The following is a 16,544-nucleotide window of genomic DNA, read 5'->3' as shown; positions in this document are numbered from 1 at the left end:
TAAAATGAAGATATTTCTTAATTCTTTTTCAGTCACCAAGTTTTGCCTCCATTTTTACTTAAAAAAGAGGGATCATCATTTTATGATAATTTCTGCATGCATTTTTTTTTTTTTTTTTTTTTTTATTATTATTGCTTTGTTATACATCATTGCGCCTTCATTATTATATTGTTATCACTATATTTTGTTGTGTATGCCGGTAAATAAATTTTAATTAACCATGAGGTTACTAAGTTATACTTTGTTGACAACTGGGACAAGGCAAGTGCTGGTATAATGCAGTGATTGTGAAAAGGAATAAAATAAAACAATGGCGATAAAGACAACGTCAATAATATAATAATGACAAACAAACATACATGTGCATTAACAAATTGCATGCTACTCGCATGGAGCACGTAACCAATGTGAACACTCGAAATTGTTTCACGTCAGTTTAGCTTTTTCCACTATGGGAACTATGAATTAGGGCAATTCACACAATCTTACGGAAGCATACACTGAAACTCTCAAATAGTGAACATCCTGTCGCATCACTTTAAAATGTGAATTCATGCATGTATGTGTATATATATACATATACATACAAGTAATAGGAATTGCCTTAGAAGAAAGTTTTTACTCAGTGCAATTTAACCCTATACACATGGTGGATATATAAATATATATGGGCAACATTTGATGATAATCAATTTTACAACAAAAACGCTTGCCAATATATGTTCTTACATGTTCACTTGGCATTTAACAAATAAATGCAACAGGATAAAAGAAGAATGTGTATAAAGAAAAAAAAAAAAAAAAAAAAAAGCACAAAAATCTGTTTGTATATATACATATATGTATACATGTTATGTACATATATAACCTAATAAAAAAGGGGCATGTACAAACATACAAATTGGGGAAAAATTTTTTTGCTATAACATATTTTGTCACAAAATTTAATATTCATAAATATGTCATTGCATATTTAAAAAAAATTACATTACGAACACTAGAAACTTACTGCAAATAAAGCTAGTAAACTGAACTCATATATATCAACGTGATAATGTTATATCCCCTTAATACACATATAACACGTTTACGGGATGCTCACTCCCTATTTTTTATTTAAGCATTAAACTGTACACACTATGGTAAAAAGGAATGATTTAAATCATGCCTCACACGGTATGAAAACATGCTTCTCTTTTTTTTTTTTTTTCCGTCATATATTAAATTTATTAATAAAAGGGCTGCAAAATAATAAAAAAAATATGGGAAGAAATCATGGTGTGTATAAAAAATGGGTGAAAAAAAAGTGAAAAAACAAAAGGATAGCAAAAAAAAAAAGGATGTGAAACACGTGGAACAAACAAATGCTCTTATTTTTTTCTAGATTGATATAAATCGTCAATAATTTTTTTATAATCTTCTAAGATAGCAGTTCTCACTATTTTATGTGTTGGTGTGAGTTGCTTATTTTCTACTGAAAAAGGAATGGGTGTTAAGTAAAATAAGTGAATTTTTTCAATTCCATTTAAATTATACGTTTTTGATATATTTAAAATTTCTTCACGAAAAAGTTTTTTAATAGCATCCGATTTTAACAATTCTGCATAGGATAAATTTAAATTATTTTTTTTAGCATAATCAAGAATAAAAATTTCGTTTGGTACTATGACGGATACTAATTCATTTTCATAATTGTAACCATGGACAAATATATTTTCTATGTATATACTATTGCAATATAAATTTTCTAATTTCTCTGGTTCAATATATTCTCCTTGTGCTAATTTAAAAATATTTTTTGCTCTATCAATAATTCTAACGTATGTATTATTTTCACTAACTTCTACAACATCCCCCGTTTGAAAAAATCCATCTTCGTCAAATGATTTTTTGGTTAGTTCTTCATCTCTGAAATATCCAACCATTAAACTACTTCCTTTAACACATAATTCTCCTCTATTTGGATAGGACTTTGGATCATATTTCATATTTGGTACTTTAATAACTTTCATAGTAATGTTAGAAAACATTCCTCCGATTGTTCCTTTGGTGCTATCAAATCTATGTTGTAAAAAACCAATTCCTACTTCTGTCATTCCCCATCCTTCAGCAATTGGCGCTGAAAAAAGCATTTGCAAATCTATTAGTTTATTTTTATCCATAGATGCAGAACCCATAACTTGTGTTCTTATGCGGCCCCCAAATCGATTTCTTACTGGTTGTAAAATTATATCATAAATGGGATGAGAAAATTTTTGGGAATTATTCAAATACATATTTTTCTTATTTTTCAGAGCTGTTTTTACCAACGTTCTGGCAATAAATGATTTATTTTTTAAGCCTTCCATAATATTATCATGAATTTTTTGTAATATTCTAGGAACCGTGATTAAAAATGTTGGTTTTAATTCGTTTATATCACTGACTAATTCTTTTATGTTTCCCGAGAAGTAACCAATTTTAGCTCCAAAAAAAGAAATGGCAAATTCGATTAAACGTTCGTATATATGAGCTAGTGGAAGATAACTTAACAAAACATCATATTTTAGCAAACCCAGTCTATTACCATCAATAATATAACTTTGTAAAAAAGTGATAAAAGTTTTATGAGTCAACATGGCACCTTTGGGTGTACCGGAAGATCCTGACGTGAAAATGATCGTACAAACATCCGTTATTTTGCCTTTATTTGATTTCAAACTTTCCATCAATGTATTGTTACTGTCGTTACTATTACTATAATTTTTATCTGCCTTCGATTCATTCGCTTTTTTGTTCGTTTTCTGGCCCTTACTCTCACTCACATTATTAATATTGGAATTTGTTTTGTTTTCATCCTTTTGCTGGGTATGAAAAACATGATCATAATAATCATACTGGGGAATAATATTCTGATTCTTAAATCTGTCAATTAAGCCTTTATAAAAATATATCTTAAACCCTACTTTAGTGGCCCTCTCTTTAATTTCATCTTTTAAACTCCATTCATCATATATAATTAAGATTTGTAGATTGTCTAATTCACTTTTTAGCTTGATAAGACATTCCAATTTTTCCGCTTCAATGCAACAAATTTTCATTTGCGTTTTCTGAAATATATGCTTTACTGAGTTGATACCCATAGTATCATATATGGGGACTGTCACAAAATCGATTGCTGAGCATGCATAATCTGTTGTTAACCATTCTATTCTATTTTTAGACCAAATTCCTATAATTTTTAAATTCTTATATATTCCATTATCTGTGAATATATTTGGTTTTATTATCTCAAACTGGTACAAAGCAGATGCAAAAATTTCTATTTCATTTTTTATTTCTCCATATGTTTTAAATGTGTATTCTCCCAAAATTGTTTCGTTTCCCCTTATTTCTTTTTTTCTTTCTCCTAAAAAATGTTCATTATGATAATATTTACAGAAAAAACAGAATACGTCATATTTTGTCGACATTTCTATACCTAAAAATCCTTCCGTTTTCTCAAAAGTTTGACATAATGTATACTTATTCGACCTGAAGATATTGCTAGAGTTCTTTTTTGCTGTTCCTTTTTCTTCGTAGAAGTATTGTTTCTCTTCACACTCATCACAATTTAGTTCAAGCAATTTTTCATTTTCTAAAAAATTGTATATCTTTCGTTTGAATTTTATCACGTCCATTTTATTTTATTCAATTTTTCTAAAGGCTTATGCTTTCTGTGTTTATAGTGTTCGTGTGTTGCACGTATGTTGCACAAGTGTGAAGTGCATACGCAACTTCTTATGGGAGGTGCATTCGCTTCTTCTTATGGGAAGTGCATTCGCTTCTGCCTATATTATGTTGGGGTTCCGTGAGAATGTGAGAAAATCTCTCTTTTTATAAATAACTTTGGTGTAAAATTTTAAAAAACGTCGGCCAGCTTTAGCCTTGTAAAAATTTTACTTGTGCGTTTTAATGTAAAGTAAGCACCAAAAAATTATAGTGATAATCTGAAAAAGAAATTATCTAAAATTTGTACATGTGGATGAAACAATTTGCAAGCATCTTCCTTTTTCCATGTATTTTTTTGAGGATTTTTGGTTACTGTGACTATTGCTGCTTTTATTGCTCTTAGTAGTAAAAATATATACACATATATATGTATACATATACTCTAGGTGATGGATGGAATTATGTGGTGCTAGCGAAAAATTCTTTAATAAAAATATATAACCAACATTCGCATGATGTAAATTTGGCACAGGGTACAATTAACAATAGGTGTTAAATTAACAATAGGTGTTAAATTAACAATATGTGCTAATTTAACAATAAGTGGTAAATTAAGAATGTGCCACTTTTAAAAAATTATATGTCAATACATATTCATTCATTAACTCCCAATGTGTATTAAAAAGGAAAAAAAAAAAAAAAAAAAGGGATGAATAAGCATATGTATACACATTTATACACATATAAATACGCTCACTTTTTTTTTTTTTTTTTGGTGTGTGTATACCCTTATCTCTGTGCACAAATATTGAAGGGTGGTATTCGTAAAAAAAAAAAAAAAAAAAAAAAAAGGGTCTATAAGGAACTAGAGATACTATGTTTTCTAATTTTTTTTAATTTTTTTTATTTAGCCTCCTTAGGGTGTTAATAATCTATGCACACAAATCGAAACTTCTAACAAATAAATGTATAAAGTGTTTACATGGAAAAGTACGAGAAACGAACGAATTTCATAGTTTCGAAAAAAGGTGTAAAACAAGAATGACTCATTTGAGGGTTTGCGCCTTCTATATGTTTATGCTTATAGGTATATTTGTGCACAGCACAGGATTTTGTAAAAGTACTTTTTTTATATATATACAAGCAAAACACACTTAGGTATGTTTTAATATATTTCCTCCCACACGTACAATTTTGCTAGTGGTATGACGAAGTTCTCGTTAGAATATGAAAAATGTACATACATATATATATGTGACATATGTAAATGTGCTCTTACAAACATGAATAAAATGAAAATGATAAAATTGTAAGTCACCTGTTACTTTAGTATTATTTTTCTTAAATAGGCAGTTCATCACTTTTGTATCGTTTATTTTCGCAAATATTTATTTATAGTAGAAAAAAGAAAAAAAAAAAAAAAAAAAAAAAATCAATGTAATGTAATTCGAAGTGAAAAGCAATATGTAGCACTACGTTAAAATTTACTTAAACACGGTGTTAAAATTAATATAAAACACGACATGAAAAAAATAATAAAAACTGCTTCGCTGCGTGAAAGGAGAATATATTATACATTTTTAAAATCTTGTTGAAGTTCTAATAACATGCTCATTTTTAATTGTTCACTCGTTTTATATATAGTCGCTTTAAAATATGTCAGACTGCACCATGTTTTATTACGCACGCGTAGAAGAAGAGCTACAGTGTTTCTATTCTTTTCCGTTTTAAATTTTCAGTACACAGTGTATTTATGTATATAAGAATATATATATATATATATATATATATATAATATATATGTATGTATACACATGGACGTGCAATTTTTTTGCTGCATAGGATGTTGGCACAAACATGGATGCTACAACTTAGTGTGTATGTAAACACAAGCATAAAAGAGAATATCTATTGGGGCATATAAAGGGGTATACACAGAGGCACATAAAAAAAAAAAAAAAAACGAACGTAAATTTACCATTTTCCGACCTTGCATTATTATGCATAATCCAGCATTGGGCGATAAACAGGAACAGCTTAGATGTATCTCATTGGAAGAAATTTTTTTTTTTTTTTTTTTATTTTTTGTACCCATAATCCCAAAGGTAGCTTGAGTGACATATATATAAATATGTTTTGCACATGATATAATTTTCAAATAAAGAACAAAAGGAGAGAGAAAATTTCAACAAAAAATTTAATCAAGTTAACAAATAAAATGGTGAAATAGAAAAAAAAAAAAAAAAAATAAATAAAATAATATAAAAATAAAGAAATTACAAAGAAAACAATAGAATTCATTTTATATATTACTCCCTCAGTGTATATTTTTTTCCGTAGTGCGAAATAATTCATCCATAAATACTACTCTCTGTTGACGTTAAAGAAAGAGAAAAAAGAAAATAAGAATAGATTAAACTCTTTGTAACAGTTACATTTAAAATGCTAATCATAGATTTTTCAGAACTAAATTTAACGCCATTATTAATTCCAGTATATTTTGAGTTTCACTTTAAATTGAGCTCAACACATAGCTATAAAGCTTCCCCTTTTTTGATTGTGCTACGACACAAAAGAACACACCCTATGTCTGATCATGTTCTCATTACATGTGCATAATTCTTTTGGAACACCCAGTTATGTACGCATGTGTGTAACGCGCAACATGAATACATAAATTAGTACATAAACGAATACATATATAAATACATAGATATATACATAGATATATACATAGATATATACATAGATATATACATAGATATATACATAGATATATACATAGATATATACATAGATATATACATATATAAATACATAGATATATGCATATATATATATATAGAAAAGAGGAGAAAAAACCCACAGTGATATGTACACCCTTGAGGAGGTTTTCCGAACACATGAATTTCTTAAAAAAAAAGAATATGACTTTTATTTTATAGGGTTAATTTGGATTATAAAAAAATAAAAATATTATCGTACATGTGTGAAAAATCTACTCGGAATAATTAATAATTTTTTTTTTTTTTCTATTATTAATTTTCTGATGGAAAATAAAATCTTGAATTTCTTTCTGATGAGCTTACTTCCACTCATTTATATTTCTTTCATCCATTCTTTTTATCAGTTCATTCAATTATGCTTAAGCCAGGTTTTATATTCAATAGTGTGGAATTTTTTTGAGAAAAACTGTCCCTTAGGGCATCTAGGAAGAAAACAATGACTATAAAAAATCAAAAATGTCAGATGTAACCAAACTACAATTTAATCTACATTTATGCATTTTATTTCTCTACGTGCCTATGGAAATGGATACAAGTTAATTTTGCAACGGTTAATTTTGAAGCTCACGATGCTGACTCAATCCCCAATTTAGTTGTCCCCAAAATATAAATATATATATATATATAAACTCCAAATGAACGACTATAAAATTGGTCTACTTATGTTTAGGAGCGTGAGAGGGGGTAAGAAGCATGTATGCATGGATATGCTGATATGAGCAAAAAAAAAAAAAAAGAAGGAACAACCTCAGCATGACCAAATAAGTTACATGCTCCTTAATCTACTAGGTAGAATTGTTTCCATATTTTCCACTGCATATGAAAATGCATAATTGTAATAGCTATACATGCTCATGCTGTGCGGTACTCTTCCCCGTGCTTCAATATTGGTTTTTTAAGGAAACTCTTTATTCATAAAATTATGCATGTTTTTGTGGACATGTAAAATGTGTATATATGTAAATACATTCAAGAACACAAAAAGACAGACATGCTAACCTGTGCTCGTCTGTGTGTTTGTATACGCTCGCTCTGCGCACAGTTTAAACATGGTACAATTAAATTCCAAGCATTGATAAATTCGCAAGGATTCAAGAATTTAAAAAAAAAAATTAAAAATACAAAAAGTGCAATTAAAAAAGGTTACAAAACATTCTAGCGAAAAGGTAGAAGTGCGTGCGGTTCTCCATGACGTAAAAAAAAAAAAAAAAAAAAGGAAAGAAGGAAAGAAGGAAAGAAGGAAAGAAGGAAAGATATGAAAATAAATGAAAACTCTCCACAAATGAATCTCGGATCTCCCTTTCGATGTTACAACATTATTCGGGATTCCATAGTGCCACTATACGCACATGCGAAAAATGCGTGAACAAATTGGCTCCTAGAGAAATTAGAAATCCACTGTTGTGCTAAATATTTGCTCTCCTAAATTAACATTCGACAGAATTGGGAATGGGGAAGTTTCTTCAATGTCATCAATATCTGAATATACTAAAATTTCTCCCCTTCCACTGTTCATATTATTGCATTTGTAACTGTTATATTTATAACCTTCATTTACATCAATGTTAGGGTTGGCATAATTTATGCAACTGGTATAATTCGTGATACTAGAATGCATTGAGTAATTTGCACTGTTGAAGTTACTCACATTCGTATATTTTTTTGGAATTTCATTCAAAGAATCCTCCATATTCTCAATCCCATTAAGCTTTATCTCATCTGCAAAAAAAAATAGAGAGACAAATTTGAAAACAATGTTTCAATTGTACTACGTGTCCGTGTGTAAAGAAAAAAATAAGATATGCACAAAACAGTCTTTACACCACTTCCTTCCCCCTGCAGTAAGGGAAAAATCCATGCAAAATATGAGAACACGTAACATAAGTAACCTTTTTTTCCATAGAAAAATATACTCTTGTTCTCTGAAAAGGAAACATTTTTCTGGTCCTCATTTTTTAAATTTTCATTGAGTAATAAATGGTTTTGGGGGACTTCCTTTTTTTCTTCTTCATCTTTGAGTAAAGAATTTGTCCACATGCATTTGATATGATTCAACTTTTTGGTATCATTTGTGAAATTATTTGTTATGTTGCAATCATCGATTTTACTTTTTGTGTATGCATTTGTTGTTGGCATGTAAGAAATATTTTGGGTTAAATTTTCTTGTGAATTTGTTTTCCTATCATTACTGCATTCGCGTTTAATGTCTTTTTTTAACTTGTCACCCACACGTTCAATGGGACACACGATTTCTTTTTCGTATTTACAATTTTTTCCTGAAATGTTTGATATGAGCATATGTCCCTTGGAATGTATCTCATCATTCGGTGTGAGATGATTATCCTGCTTATTCAATTCATTTAATATATTTATGTTACTTAAAAATCGAACGTTGTGATTTTTTTTTTTTTTAGCGTTGCAATATTTCAGTTCATTATAGTTCGAAATATGCCCAGATAATTTATTTAACTTCCTTGATATACTACTTTTAGTTTTTATGTTATTTTTTTTTTTTTCTTCAATTGTGTTAATAATGCTTTTAAAAACATTTTTATTCACATTATTACCAATGTTTGAGTATAACAATCTGATTTTTTTTTTTAAGACTTTTATGAGGGAAAACAATTTAAAATACACAGCTTCAATTAATATTCTTGTCAGAACATTGATGTCATTTTCGCATATTAAGACTCCATCTCGAAGAAAGTCCAAGATATACTCAAATCTGTTTCCTTTAAAAGAGTAAAACGGATAGGGGAAAACGTGGGAAAAATATTTTAATTCACAAAATGAAATTAAAAAACATGCACACTTATCGTTATAGTGTGGTTTGGCAAACCAATGGCCAGCGCGCAAACATGGATAAGCATTTTCATTCCTCCATTTATGTCCATACATTAGTACATACATATGTACGTACATATATATATATATATATATATATATATATATATATATACATATCGTACAAAGAGATCGTAAAAAAAAAAAAAAAAATGATCTAATAACAACAAGCAGAACAAATGTGCAACGAAATATATTAATTCTCATTTCATTGTTCAAAACAAACCATTTCGATCAATGAATATTTCCTTCTTGTTGTAATCCTCTACGCGGGGGAGCATTGCAAAAATGGGGAAAAAGAAAGAAAAAAAAATAATATATGGTAAGATGTACAGACATGGAAAGCAACCAACATAAGTACAGGAATATGTAATATGTAACAAAAAACTAAAGTAAAATAATTGATAAATTCACTGTTTAAAATTATATTTTTTCTCATAAATAATACTTACTTTCGATATCTTTCACAGCTTTCAATTTTTCTGCAAAAAGTCCAAATTATTACATGTATATTTGTAAAACAGGAAAAACATTGTTTGTATAAAACACTGAGATAGAATACAGTTAGACATTATCCACTGTACAATGTAATCACAAAATATTTCCAAGTTTTTTTTTTTTTTTTATTTGAGAATTAAAATTTTTTTTCACAACGTACCTAAAACAATTTGGCACAGGCGCGAATTCCTGTATCTGCAAATTAAGTTAAGAGTTGTCATATATACTGTTCCTCCGACATTTATGCTTATGATGTTTTCTGAAGAGGGGGAAGGGGGGGGGGGATAGGTGGAGTATAAAATAGGAATGAGAATGACGGTAGAATACGGTGGAAAAATCATGGGTCTATATATATACATAACACTTGTGCCCATTGAACAGCTCATATTAATACATGGTAAAACAAGGGACAACTAACTAAACGCATAACTAATGAAAAAAAAGAAAAAAAAAAAAAAAAAAGGGTAGAAAAAAAATATACCTTCGCTAATGGTGTCCATGTTTAAAATGAGTCAATATGTTCACCTTACGAATGCGTATATATACATGTGCGTATATGTGCAGATGTGCAGGTATAAGGATACATGAATCTGCATATGCACGTACTTTTACCAGTATAGCGGAATGAAATTTGTATGTGTATTATTCACCTTTGTTCGTTGACGTGCTCGGGAGTATTTTTCCACACATATAAACATATATGTATATATGTGTGCTTATATATATGTATGTATATTTGCTCAGGTGGGAAATTATGAAGTCGTAACACACCCGGTTATCCCTTCACACAGTTCGTTGAGATTGAGGAACAGTTTTACGCAATTCGTCCACTTTGCTTTAATAATAAACAAAAAACGCGGGGTGGAGTGACAGGTAAATAAATCACAGGGGAGTACAATTATAAAAATAGTGTTATGTGTAGTTCTATATTTTTGTTTTTTTCAGCTTTTTTTGAATTTTTGCGATTCGTTTGTGACTTGTTTGCGAATCGTCTGTGACTTGTTTGCAAATCGCTTGTGACTTGTTTGTGATTCGTTTGTGATATTTAGTTATTGGTTCTCTCTAACTGTTAGCTAATAGCTCGCTAATATTTTGCTAATCTTTTGTCAATACTTTGCGACTTTCCTTACAGCACATTTTATCCCCTCTTCGTTAATCCCACACATGATTTGCAAAGATATTATAGTTTACCTTTTTGTAGTCATTTTGCGTATAGAATAAGGGAATCGTTATTTCATTTTTTTTTTTTTTTTTTTTTTTTTTTTTTAGTCGAAAATGTTTCATTGCGCGGTGGAATTAATTGCTTGTATACAGTTATTGGCAAATTTAGCCCCTCCAAACAGTGCACTTTATGTATACATGGTATATATACACATGTGTTTTTTTTTTTTTTTTTTTTTTTTTTTTTTTTTTCTTTCCCCTCCACCTCTACCATTGCGGAAATGTGGTTACATTCCTGTTCTGCCTAAGTCATTTGTGTATTATTCATATGAGAAACATTTATAATATATCCAGATTATATATTACATACCATTTATACGCGCTGCTTAGGCATAAATGCTTATAGGAAAGGTATACACCCCAGTTGTACGTATATTTGTATACATACGATTATACACATACATAAATGACGAACTTTGGAAGCTTATAGTCTTTTTTTATATATAAAAAAATAGGATCATTTACACACTTCCACATGGTAGTGTGTACTCAGCAAATAGGAAAAAATATGTTAGTAGTAAATGCTTTGGAATTCTCTCCACATCTTTCGCGACGCGGCAAAATTGCCATGTTGTCCTCATAACTTTTTTAAAAAAGATGTTTTTCTTTCTTTTTCTTCCTGTTTTTTTTTTTTTTTTTTCTTTCCTTTTTTTCTTTTATTTCTTTTTCTTTCTTTTTTCTTTCTTTTCCGTTTTTTTATCTAATCCCCATTATACCATTAATACACACACTGGAGTCAAACTTTTGAATGTGAAATGGTTTGAAATTATTTTTCTCATTCCGACCAAGCGGACACCCCCTTTTTCGTTCGTGCGTTTGCAGTTCGTGCGTCGTTGTTATATATATATATATATATATATTTTTAGTTCATTTTTACTTTTTATCTTTTCCCCTTTTGAACATGTAATTTTATATACTTGTTCTCGCCCTCTCTTTTTACTCAGTGTTGGCATTAAATATAAAATAACGGACGTGTGCAATTAATTACTTTGCTATTCTCTGTTCCCTGAAATACATTTCACTCAATCCATTGAGTTGTAGAAGTCAGTGAGTTGTTGTTCTAAGTACTTTTATACTTATTTGTTGATAGGGGGGAAAAAATGAATAAATAAAATAAAATAAAAATTTTCAAACAATTTTATTGAGTACTGTCTTATTACTACTGGATTTTACAAAATTGTCTTTTCCTTTTTTTTATTTTAATTTTTTACTATTGTGAAAATATGCCAAGTATTAATTCGTAACAGGAAAGTACACGTAAAATAGTAATGTCGTGAGTGGTGTATATATATATATATGTACATATGATGGGGATAAAGGTGAGAATAGTCATGAGAACAATTTTTGAAAATTGATTATTTTGTAAATCTGTAATGGAAAGCTGATTCTATATAAATACTCATTTTTATCCTTTAGTGACACAAAATGAGAAATAATGTATTGTTGGTAGAATAAAATTAGGGGATAAAATATAAAAAATAAATTGCTAAAAAAAAAGCCAAGTTTTTTCTTTTTTAAAACCTTTTTTTTTTTTTTTTTTCAGGGGGGAAAACCTGCCATCCATTTTGAAAAAACAAAATGAAATCAGATAAGAATAAGTAAAAAAAAAAAAAAAAAAAAAAAGTAATGAAATAATATTAAATAAAGTAAAATGAAATAAAAATAAGTGAAATAAAATAAAAATTGTAAAATAAAATAAAAGTAAGGAAAATAAAATAAAAGTAAGAAAAATAAAATAGCCTCTTTGGTAAATCCCGTATAGGAAAACACAATGTGTAAAAAATAATGTTAATTACTTTTTTATCTCATTCCTCAAAAGCACAATTTTAAAAGATGTTACTTTTGAGCAAAAAGGGAATTTTACATGTAGAAAAATCATTCATAGAAAAGGAATTTTTTTTTTTTTTTTTTTTTTTTTTTTTAATACTTGCAAATTTCTCCCAGTGAGCACATTAAATATTACTGCACTCCCATGTGGTACTTTGTGTGTAAGCTGCTATAATATATATGTATGTATACATATGTATGTACATATATATATGTTGCTCCTCGTACTCGGACAGTTAAATAATAATCTTTTTTTCTACCATTTTTATTTTTCTCTCTAGTGGCACGAGGAACGGAATCGAAACGAAGAACCAGTTTAGACGAAAGAAATTTACGCAATCACTTATTTTTCTCATTGAAAAAAATAAAATATGTGTGAAAATATTTACCTATCTGCATTATAAATAAATTTATATACATATAACAGGTACATTTGTAGATGACAATTTTTTTTGTTTTGTTTTGTGTATACTTTTACTTTTTTCTGCGTCTGTGTAGTAAAAGCAAGTATAATATAATTTTGGCTAAATTGCAATTAAATTTATTTTTTTCTTCTTTGTTTTTTTTAAGAAAAACAATACATTCTTGTTAAAACAAGAACACCGTGAGTTTTAAAAAAAAAAAGAGAGGAAATTAACCTAAATTTGTTTTTCTTTACACAGAATAATATAAGCGACTCTATATAACTTTGTGAAAAAAATATGTACCATGTTGAAGAAGTGAACTCTAAATATGTGATGAGAGAGGCACGTTTATAACGGTTTTTTCTTTTTTCTTTTCCCTTTTTTTTTTTTTTTTTTTTTTTTTTGATGCTTTGATAGTATAGAAAAATAAGTCAAAACAGATGAAATATCTATCGTAGAATAATTGGTAAGAGATGATATATGAAGTGGGACGTTCTACACAGAAACAAAAGAGAGAAGTAAAATTAAAATCATAACAAAATAGTAATGCCATAAGGTAGAGGATATGATGACAGGGGTCTGATACAGAAATATAATTATCATTGAATTTTTTACAACTTCGCATTGTATATATATATTGTACTGCAAAATAGCAACACAAAAAGTGGAAAACTAAAAAAACAAAAAGAATATGAGATTATGACCCCTGGCCATATTTTATATACACATTAGAGTGCAATACGAGGTCATAGAATCAAAGGCTGTAACAATCGCTCTCACGGCAAAAAGGGAAACGATTTAGTTCCTTGAGAGTGTACACACATATGTACATATGCATATACGTACAACCCCCATCCTTTTTTTTCATCTCTGACTTTAATTGCTAACCATTTATTTGTGCTGCCATAGAATAGACAAAAATCACAAAGAAATTATGTACCCCTTTACACGCGGCGAATTTCTATACATGAAGCACAACTACTTTTAGAGAGCTAAATCAACAAAATCAAAGGAAAATTTCACTGCATATATTGGTTTTTGCACACGTGATTAATATGTATGATGTATCAGTTACTGATTACAATTCTATATTTTCTAGTGGAACAAAAAAAAAAAAAAAAAAAAAAAAAAAAAATGAATAATATAAAGTACCCAGCAGATACAAAACTGACCATTATGTCGTACAATGTCCAAATGTTACCAATTCCTTTAAGTAATCATTTTAATCTACCATCAAGACAACATGCTATAATTGATTATCTATGTTCACTTGATGATTTGCACAATATTGATGTACTTGTATTAAATGAAGTGTTCACGAGTAAATTTTATAATATGATTACGAAAGGTAAAGTGAAAGAAAGATTTCCATATCATACAAATGTGATTGGAGGGAAATGTAAAAAGTATAGAGAATGCAGCACTAGTAAGGTTCATGCGAATAAAGTCTTAAGGGGCAAGACATCAAATGAGAATGCAGAAAGGAAAAAAATGTCACTCATTGGAAGTGGGACAACTCGAAAAGTAGAAACGCAAGAGGAAGAGGCAGAAGAAGTAGAAGTGACAGACAAAGTAGAAGTAGCAGACGAATTAGAAGTGGAAGACGAAGTAGAAGTGGAAGACGAAGTAGAAGTGGAAGACGAAGTAGAAGTGGAAGACGAAGTAGACGTGGAAGACAAAGTAGAAGTGGAAGACGAAGTAGAAGTGGCAAACTTGGTAGAAGTAGCAAACGTGGTAGAAGAGGAGGAAATGTCAACTTTTCACACATGCGGCACAAATAATAATGACAACGAAGACGTGGAAGAAACGCTAATCTATGATTCAAGTGATACAAACAGTAAGGAATATCCTGAATGTTTTTTATCTCTCAAGTGTAATATGGAAAGAGGAGTCAAAGAAACGGACAATCGAAGCAGTAACGATTATAATGCCGTGATGAATAGAACCAGGATAAGTAGTAGAAGGTATAGTGCAAACATAATAGAGCATACATGTAATGATTACAATGCGTGTTGCAATGAAACGGACAATGAAATTATCAGTTATGGAAAAGGGGAAAATAAAAATATGAACAGTAAGAAAATGATTGAGGATGACAAGCTGAACTATAAGGTGGATCACAATCATAGTGATAATCCATACAAAGGATGGAGCGATAGTATATGTAGCTCTAAAAATATTGTGAAAAATTTGAGAGGATCTCAAGGAATCAACAAGAAAGACAATCAACAGGTTGAATCACTTACCAATGCAGATATTCGGCTTAAGAACAAAATAGACAGAAGCATAAACGAATACGAAAAAAAAAACAAATGGGTTGAAACCGTGAACTTACAAAATAATAACAATGACATAGGAAAAAATATGAGAGAAAATTGTGATAACACAAAAAGTTCTAAAATGAATGTAGCAAATAGTTCTAGGTGTGATGAGAATTCGAAAGAGGAGAAGCGAGAAATTATGAGAAAAAAAAAAAAAAAAGACAGCCAACAAGATTTGGTCAATTTTGACTCTGTGACGGGAAAACCTCGATTTTACCAAATTTTAAACGGAGGAGTAATTGTTTTATCTAAGCATGCAATTTTACACAAGCATGCATTAATATATAATAGCTGTAAATTTCCCGATATGTTTTGTAGGAAGGGTGCCATATATTTAAAATGCAGTGTAAACAACAAACCTCTTAACATCATAGCAACACATTTACAAGCTGGAGATACAAAGGATCAACAAAATTGTAGATTGAAACAACTGAAAGAGTTGAGTAATTGGGTATATAATGGTACACCAAGTGAATTTATTAAAAAAGATGAAGCCTTATTTTTCGTTGGAGATTTTAATATTAGATATCATATAGATAAATTATTATTCGATAAGATGTTATCAGATGATTTTTTAAATAGTTCTGTTACAAAAAAAGAATTGGAAACAACGTACGATTCATATTTAAATGATTACTGTATGCATATGGAACACGATTACTCTTTCAAATATAATTATACTTTAGATTACATCCTAATTAATAATGATTCGAATGTGAAGACTCTAGTTCCACAAACAGCTATACAAAAGGGTTACAGACCTATACATATTATAAAATTTCTTCTAGGTTTTATTCCTTACAAATGTACCAACATACATCACCCTAGTGATCACTTTCCTATATATGCCACTTTCAAAATACCAAATTAGTTATATCCGCCTTTTCAGATGTTTGCAATGATGTAGTCTTCCCAATCTATTGTCTATATTTGATTATATGATGGGTATAGTA

At 29.2% G+C, this 16,544-nt stretch overlaps 3 protein-coding genes across 3 annotated transcripts; 1 reads left to right on the top strand and 2 right to left on the bottom strand.

The window, feature by feature from the left end:
• Nucleotides 1-1,370: 1,370 nt before the first annotated feature.
• PGO_145610 (long-chain-fatty-acid--CoA ligase) lies at nucleotides 1,371-3,659 on the bottom strand (the record flags this gene model as incomplete). Its single annotated transcript, XM_028690551.1, has 1 exon — nucleotides 1,371-3,659. The coding sequence occupies one exon, from the start codon at nucleotides 3,657-3,659 to the stop codon at nucleotides 1,371-1,373; it is 2,289 nt and encodes a 762-aa protein (XP_028546352.1).
• A 4,204-nt stretch (nucleotides 3,660-7,863) lies between these two features.
• On the bottom strand, nucleotides 7,864-10,318 carry PGO_145600 (K+ channel tetramerisation domain containing protein; the record flags this gene model as incomplete). Its single annotated transcript, XM_028690550.1, has 4 exons — nucleotides 7,864-8,195; nucleotides 8,366-9,208; nucleotides 9,979-10,077; nucleotides 10,300-10,318. 4 exons carry the CDS (start codon nucleotides 10,316-10,318, stop codon nucleotides 7,864-7,866), a joined length of 1,293 nt encoding a protein of 430 aa, XP_028546351.1.
• A 4,086-nt stretch (nucleotides 10,319-14,404) lies between these two features.
• Nucleotides 14,405-16,462, top strand: PGO_145590 (sphingomyelin phosphodiesterase; the record flags this gene model as incomplete). Its single annotated transcript, XM_028690549.1, has 1 exon — nucleotides 14,405-16,462. One exon carries the CDS (start codon nucleotides 14,405-14,407, stop codon nucleotides 16,460-16,462), a length of 2,058 nt encoding a protein of 685 aa, XP_028546350.1.
• Between the last annotated feature and the right edge of the window lie 82 nt (nucleotides 16,463-16,544).

This window comes from Plasmodium gonderi (genome assembly GCF_002157705.1).
Source record: "Plasmodium gonderi DNA, contig: Chr14, whole genome shotgun sequence".
NCBI classification, from domain to species: Eukaryota; Apicomplexa; class Aconoidasida; order Haemosporida; family Plasmodiidae; genus Plasmodium; species Plasmodium gonderi.
Note: the sequence above shows the minus strand (reverse complement) of the source record. Positions and strands in the feature narration are given on the sequence as shown.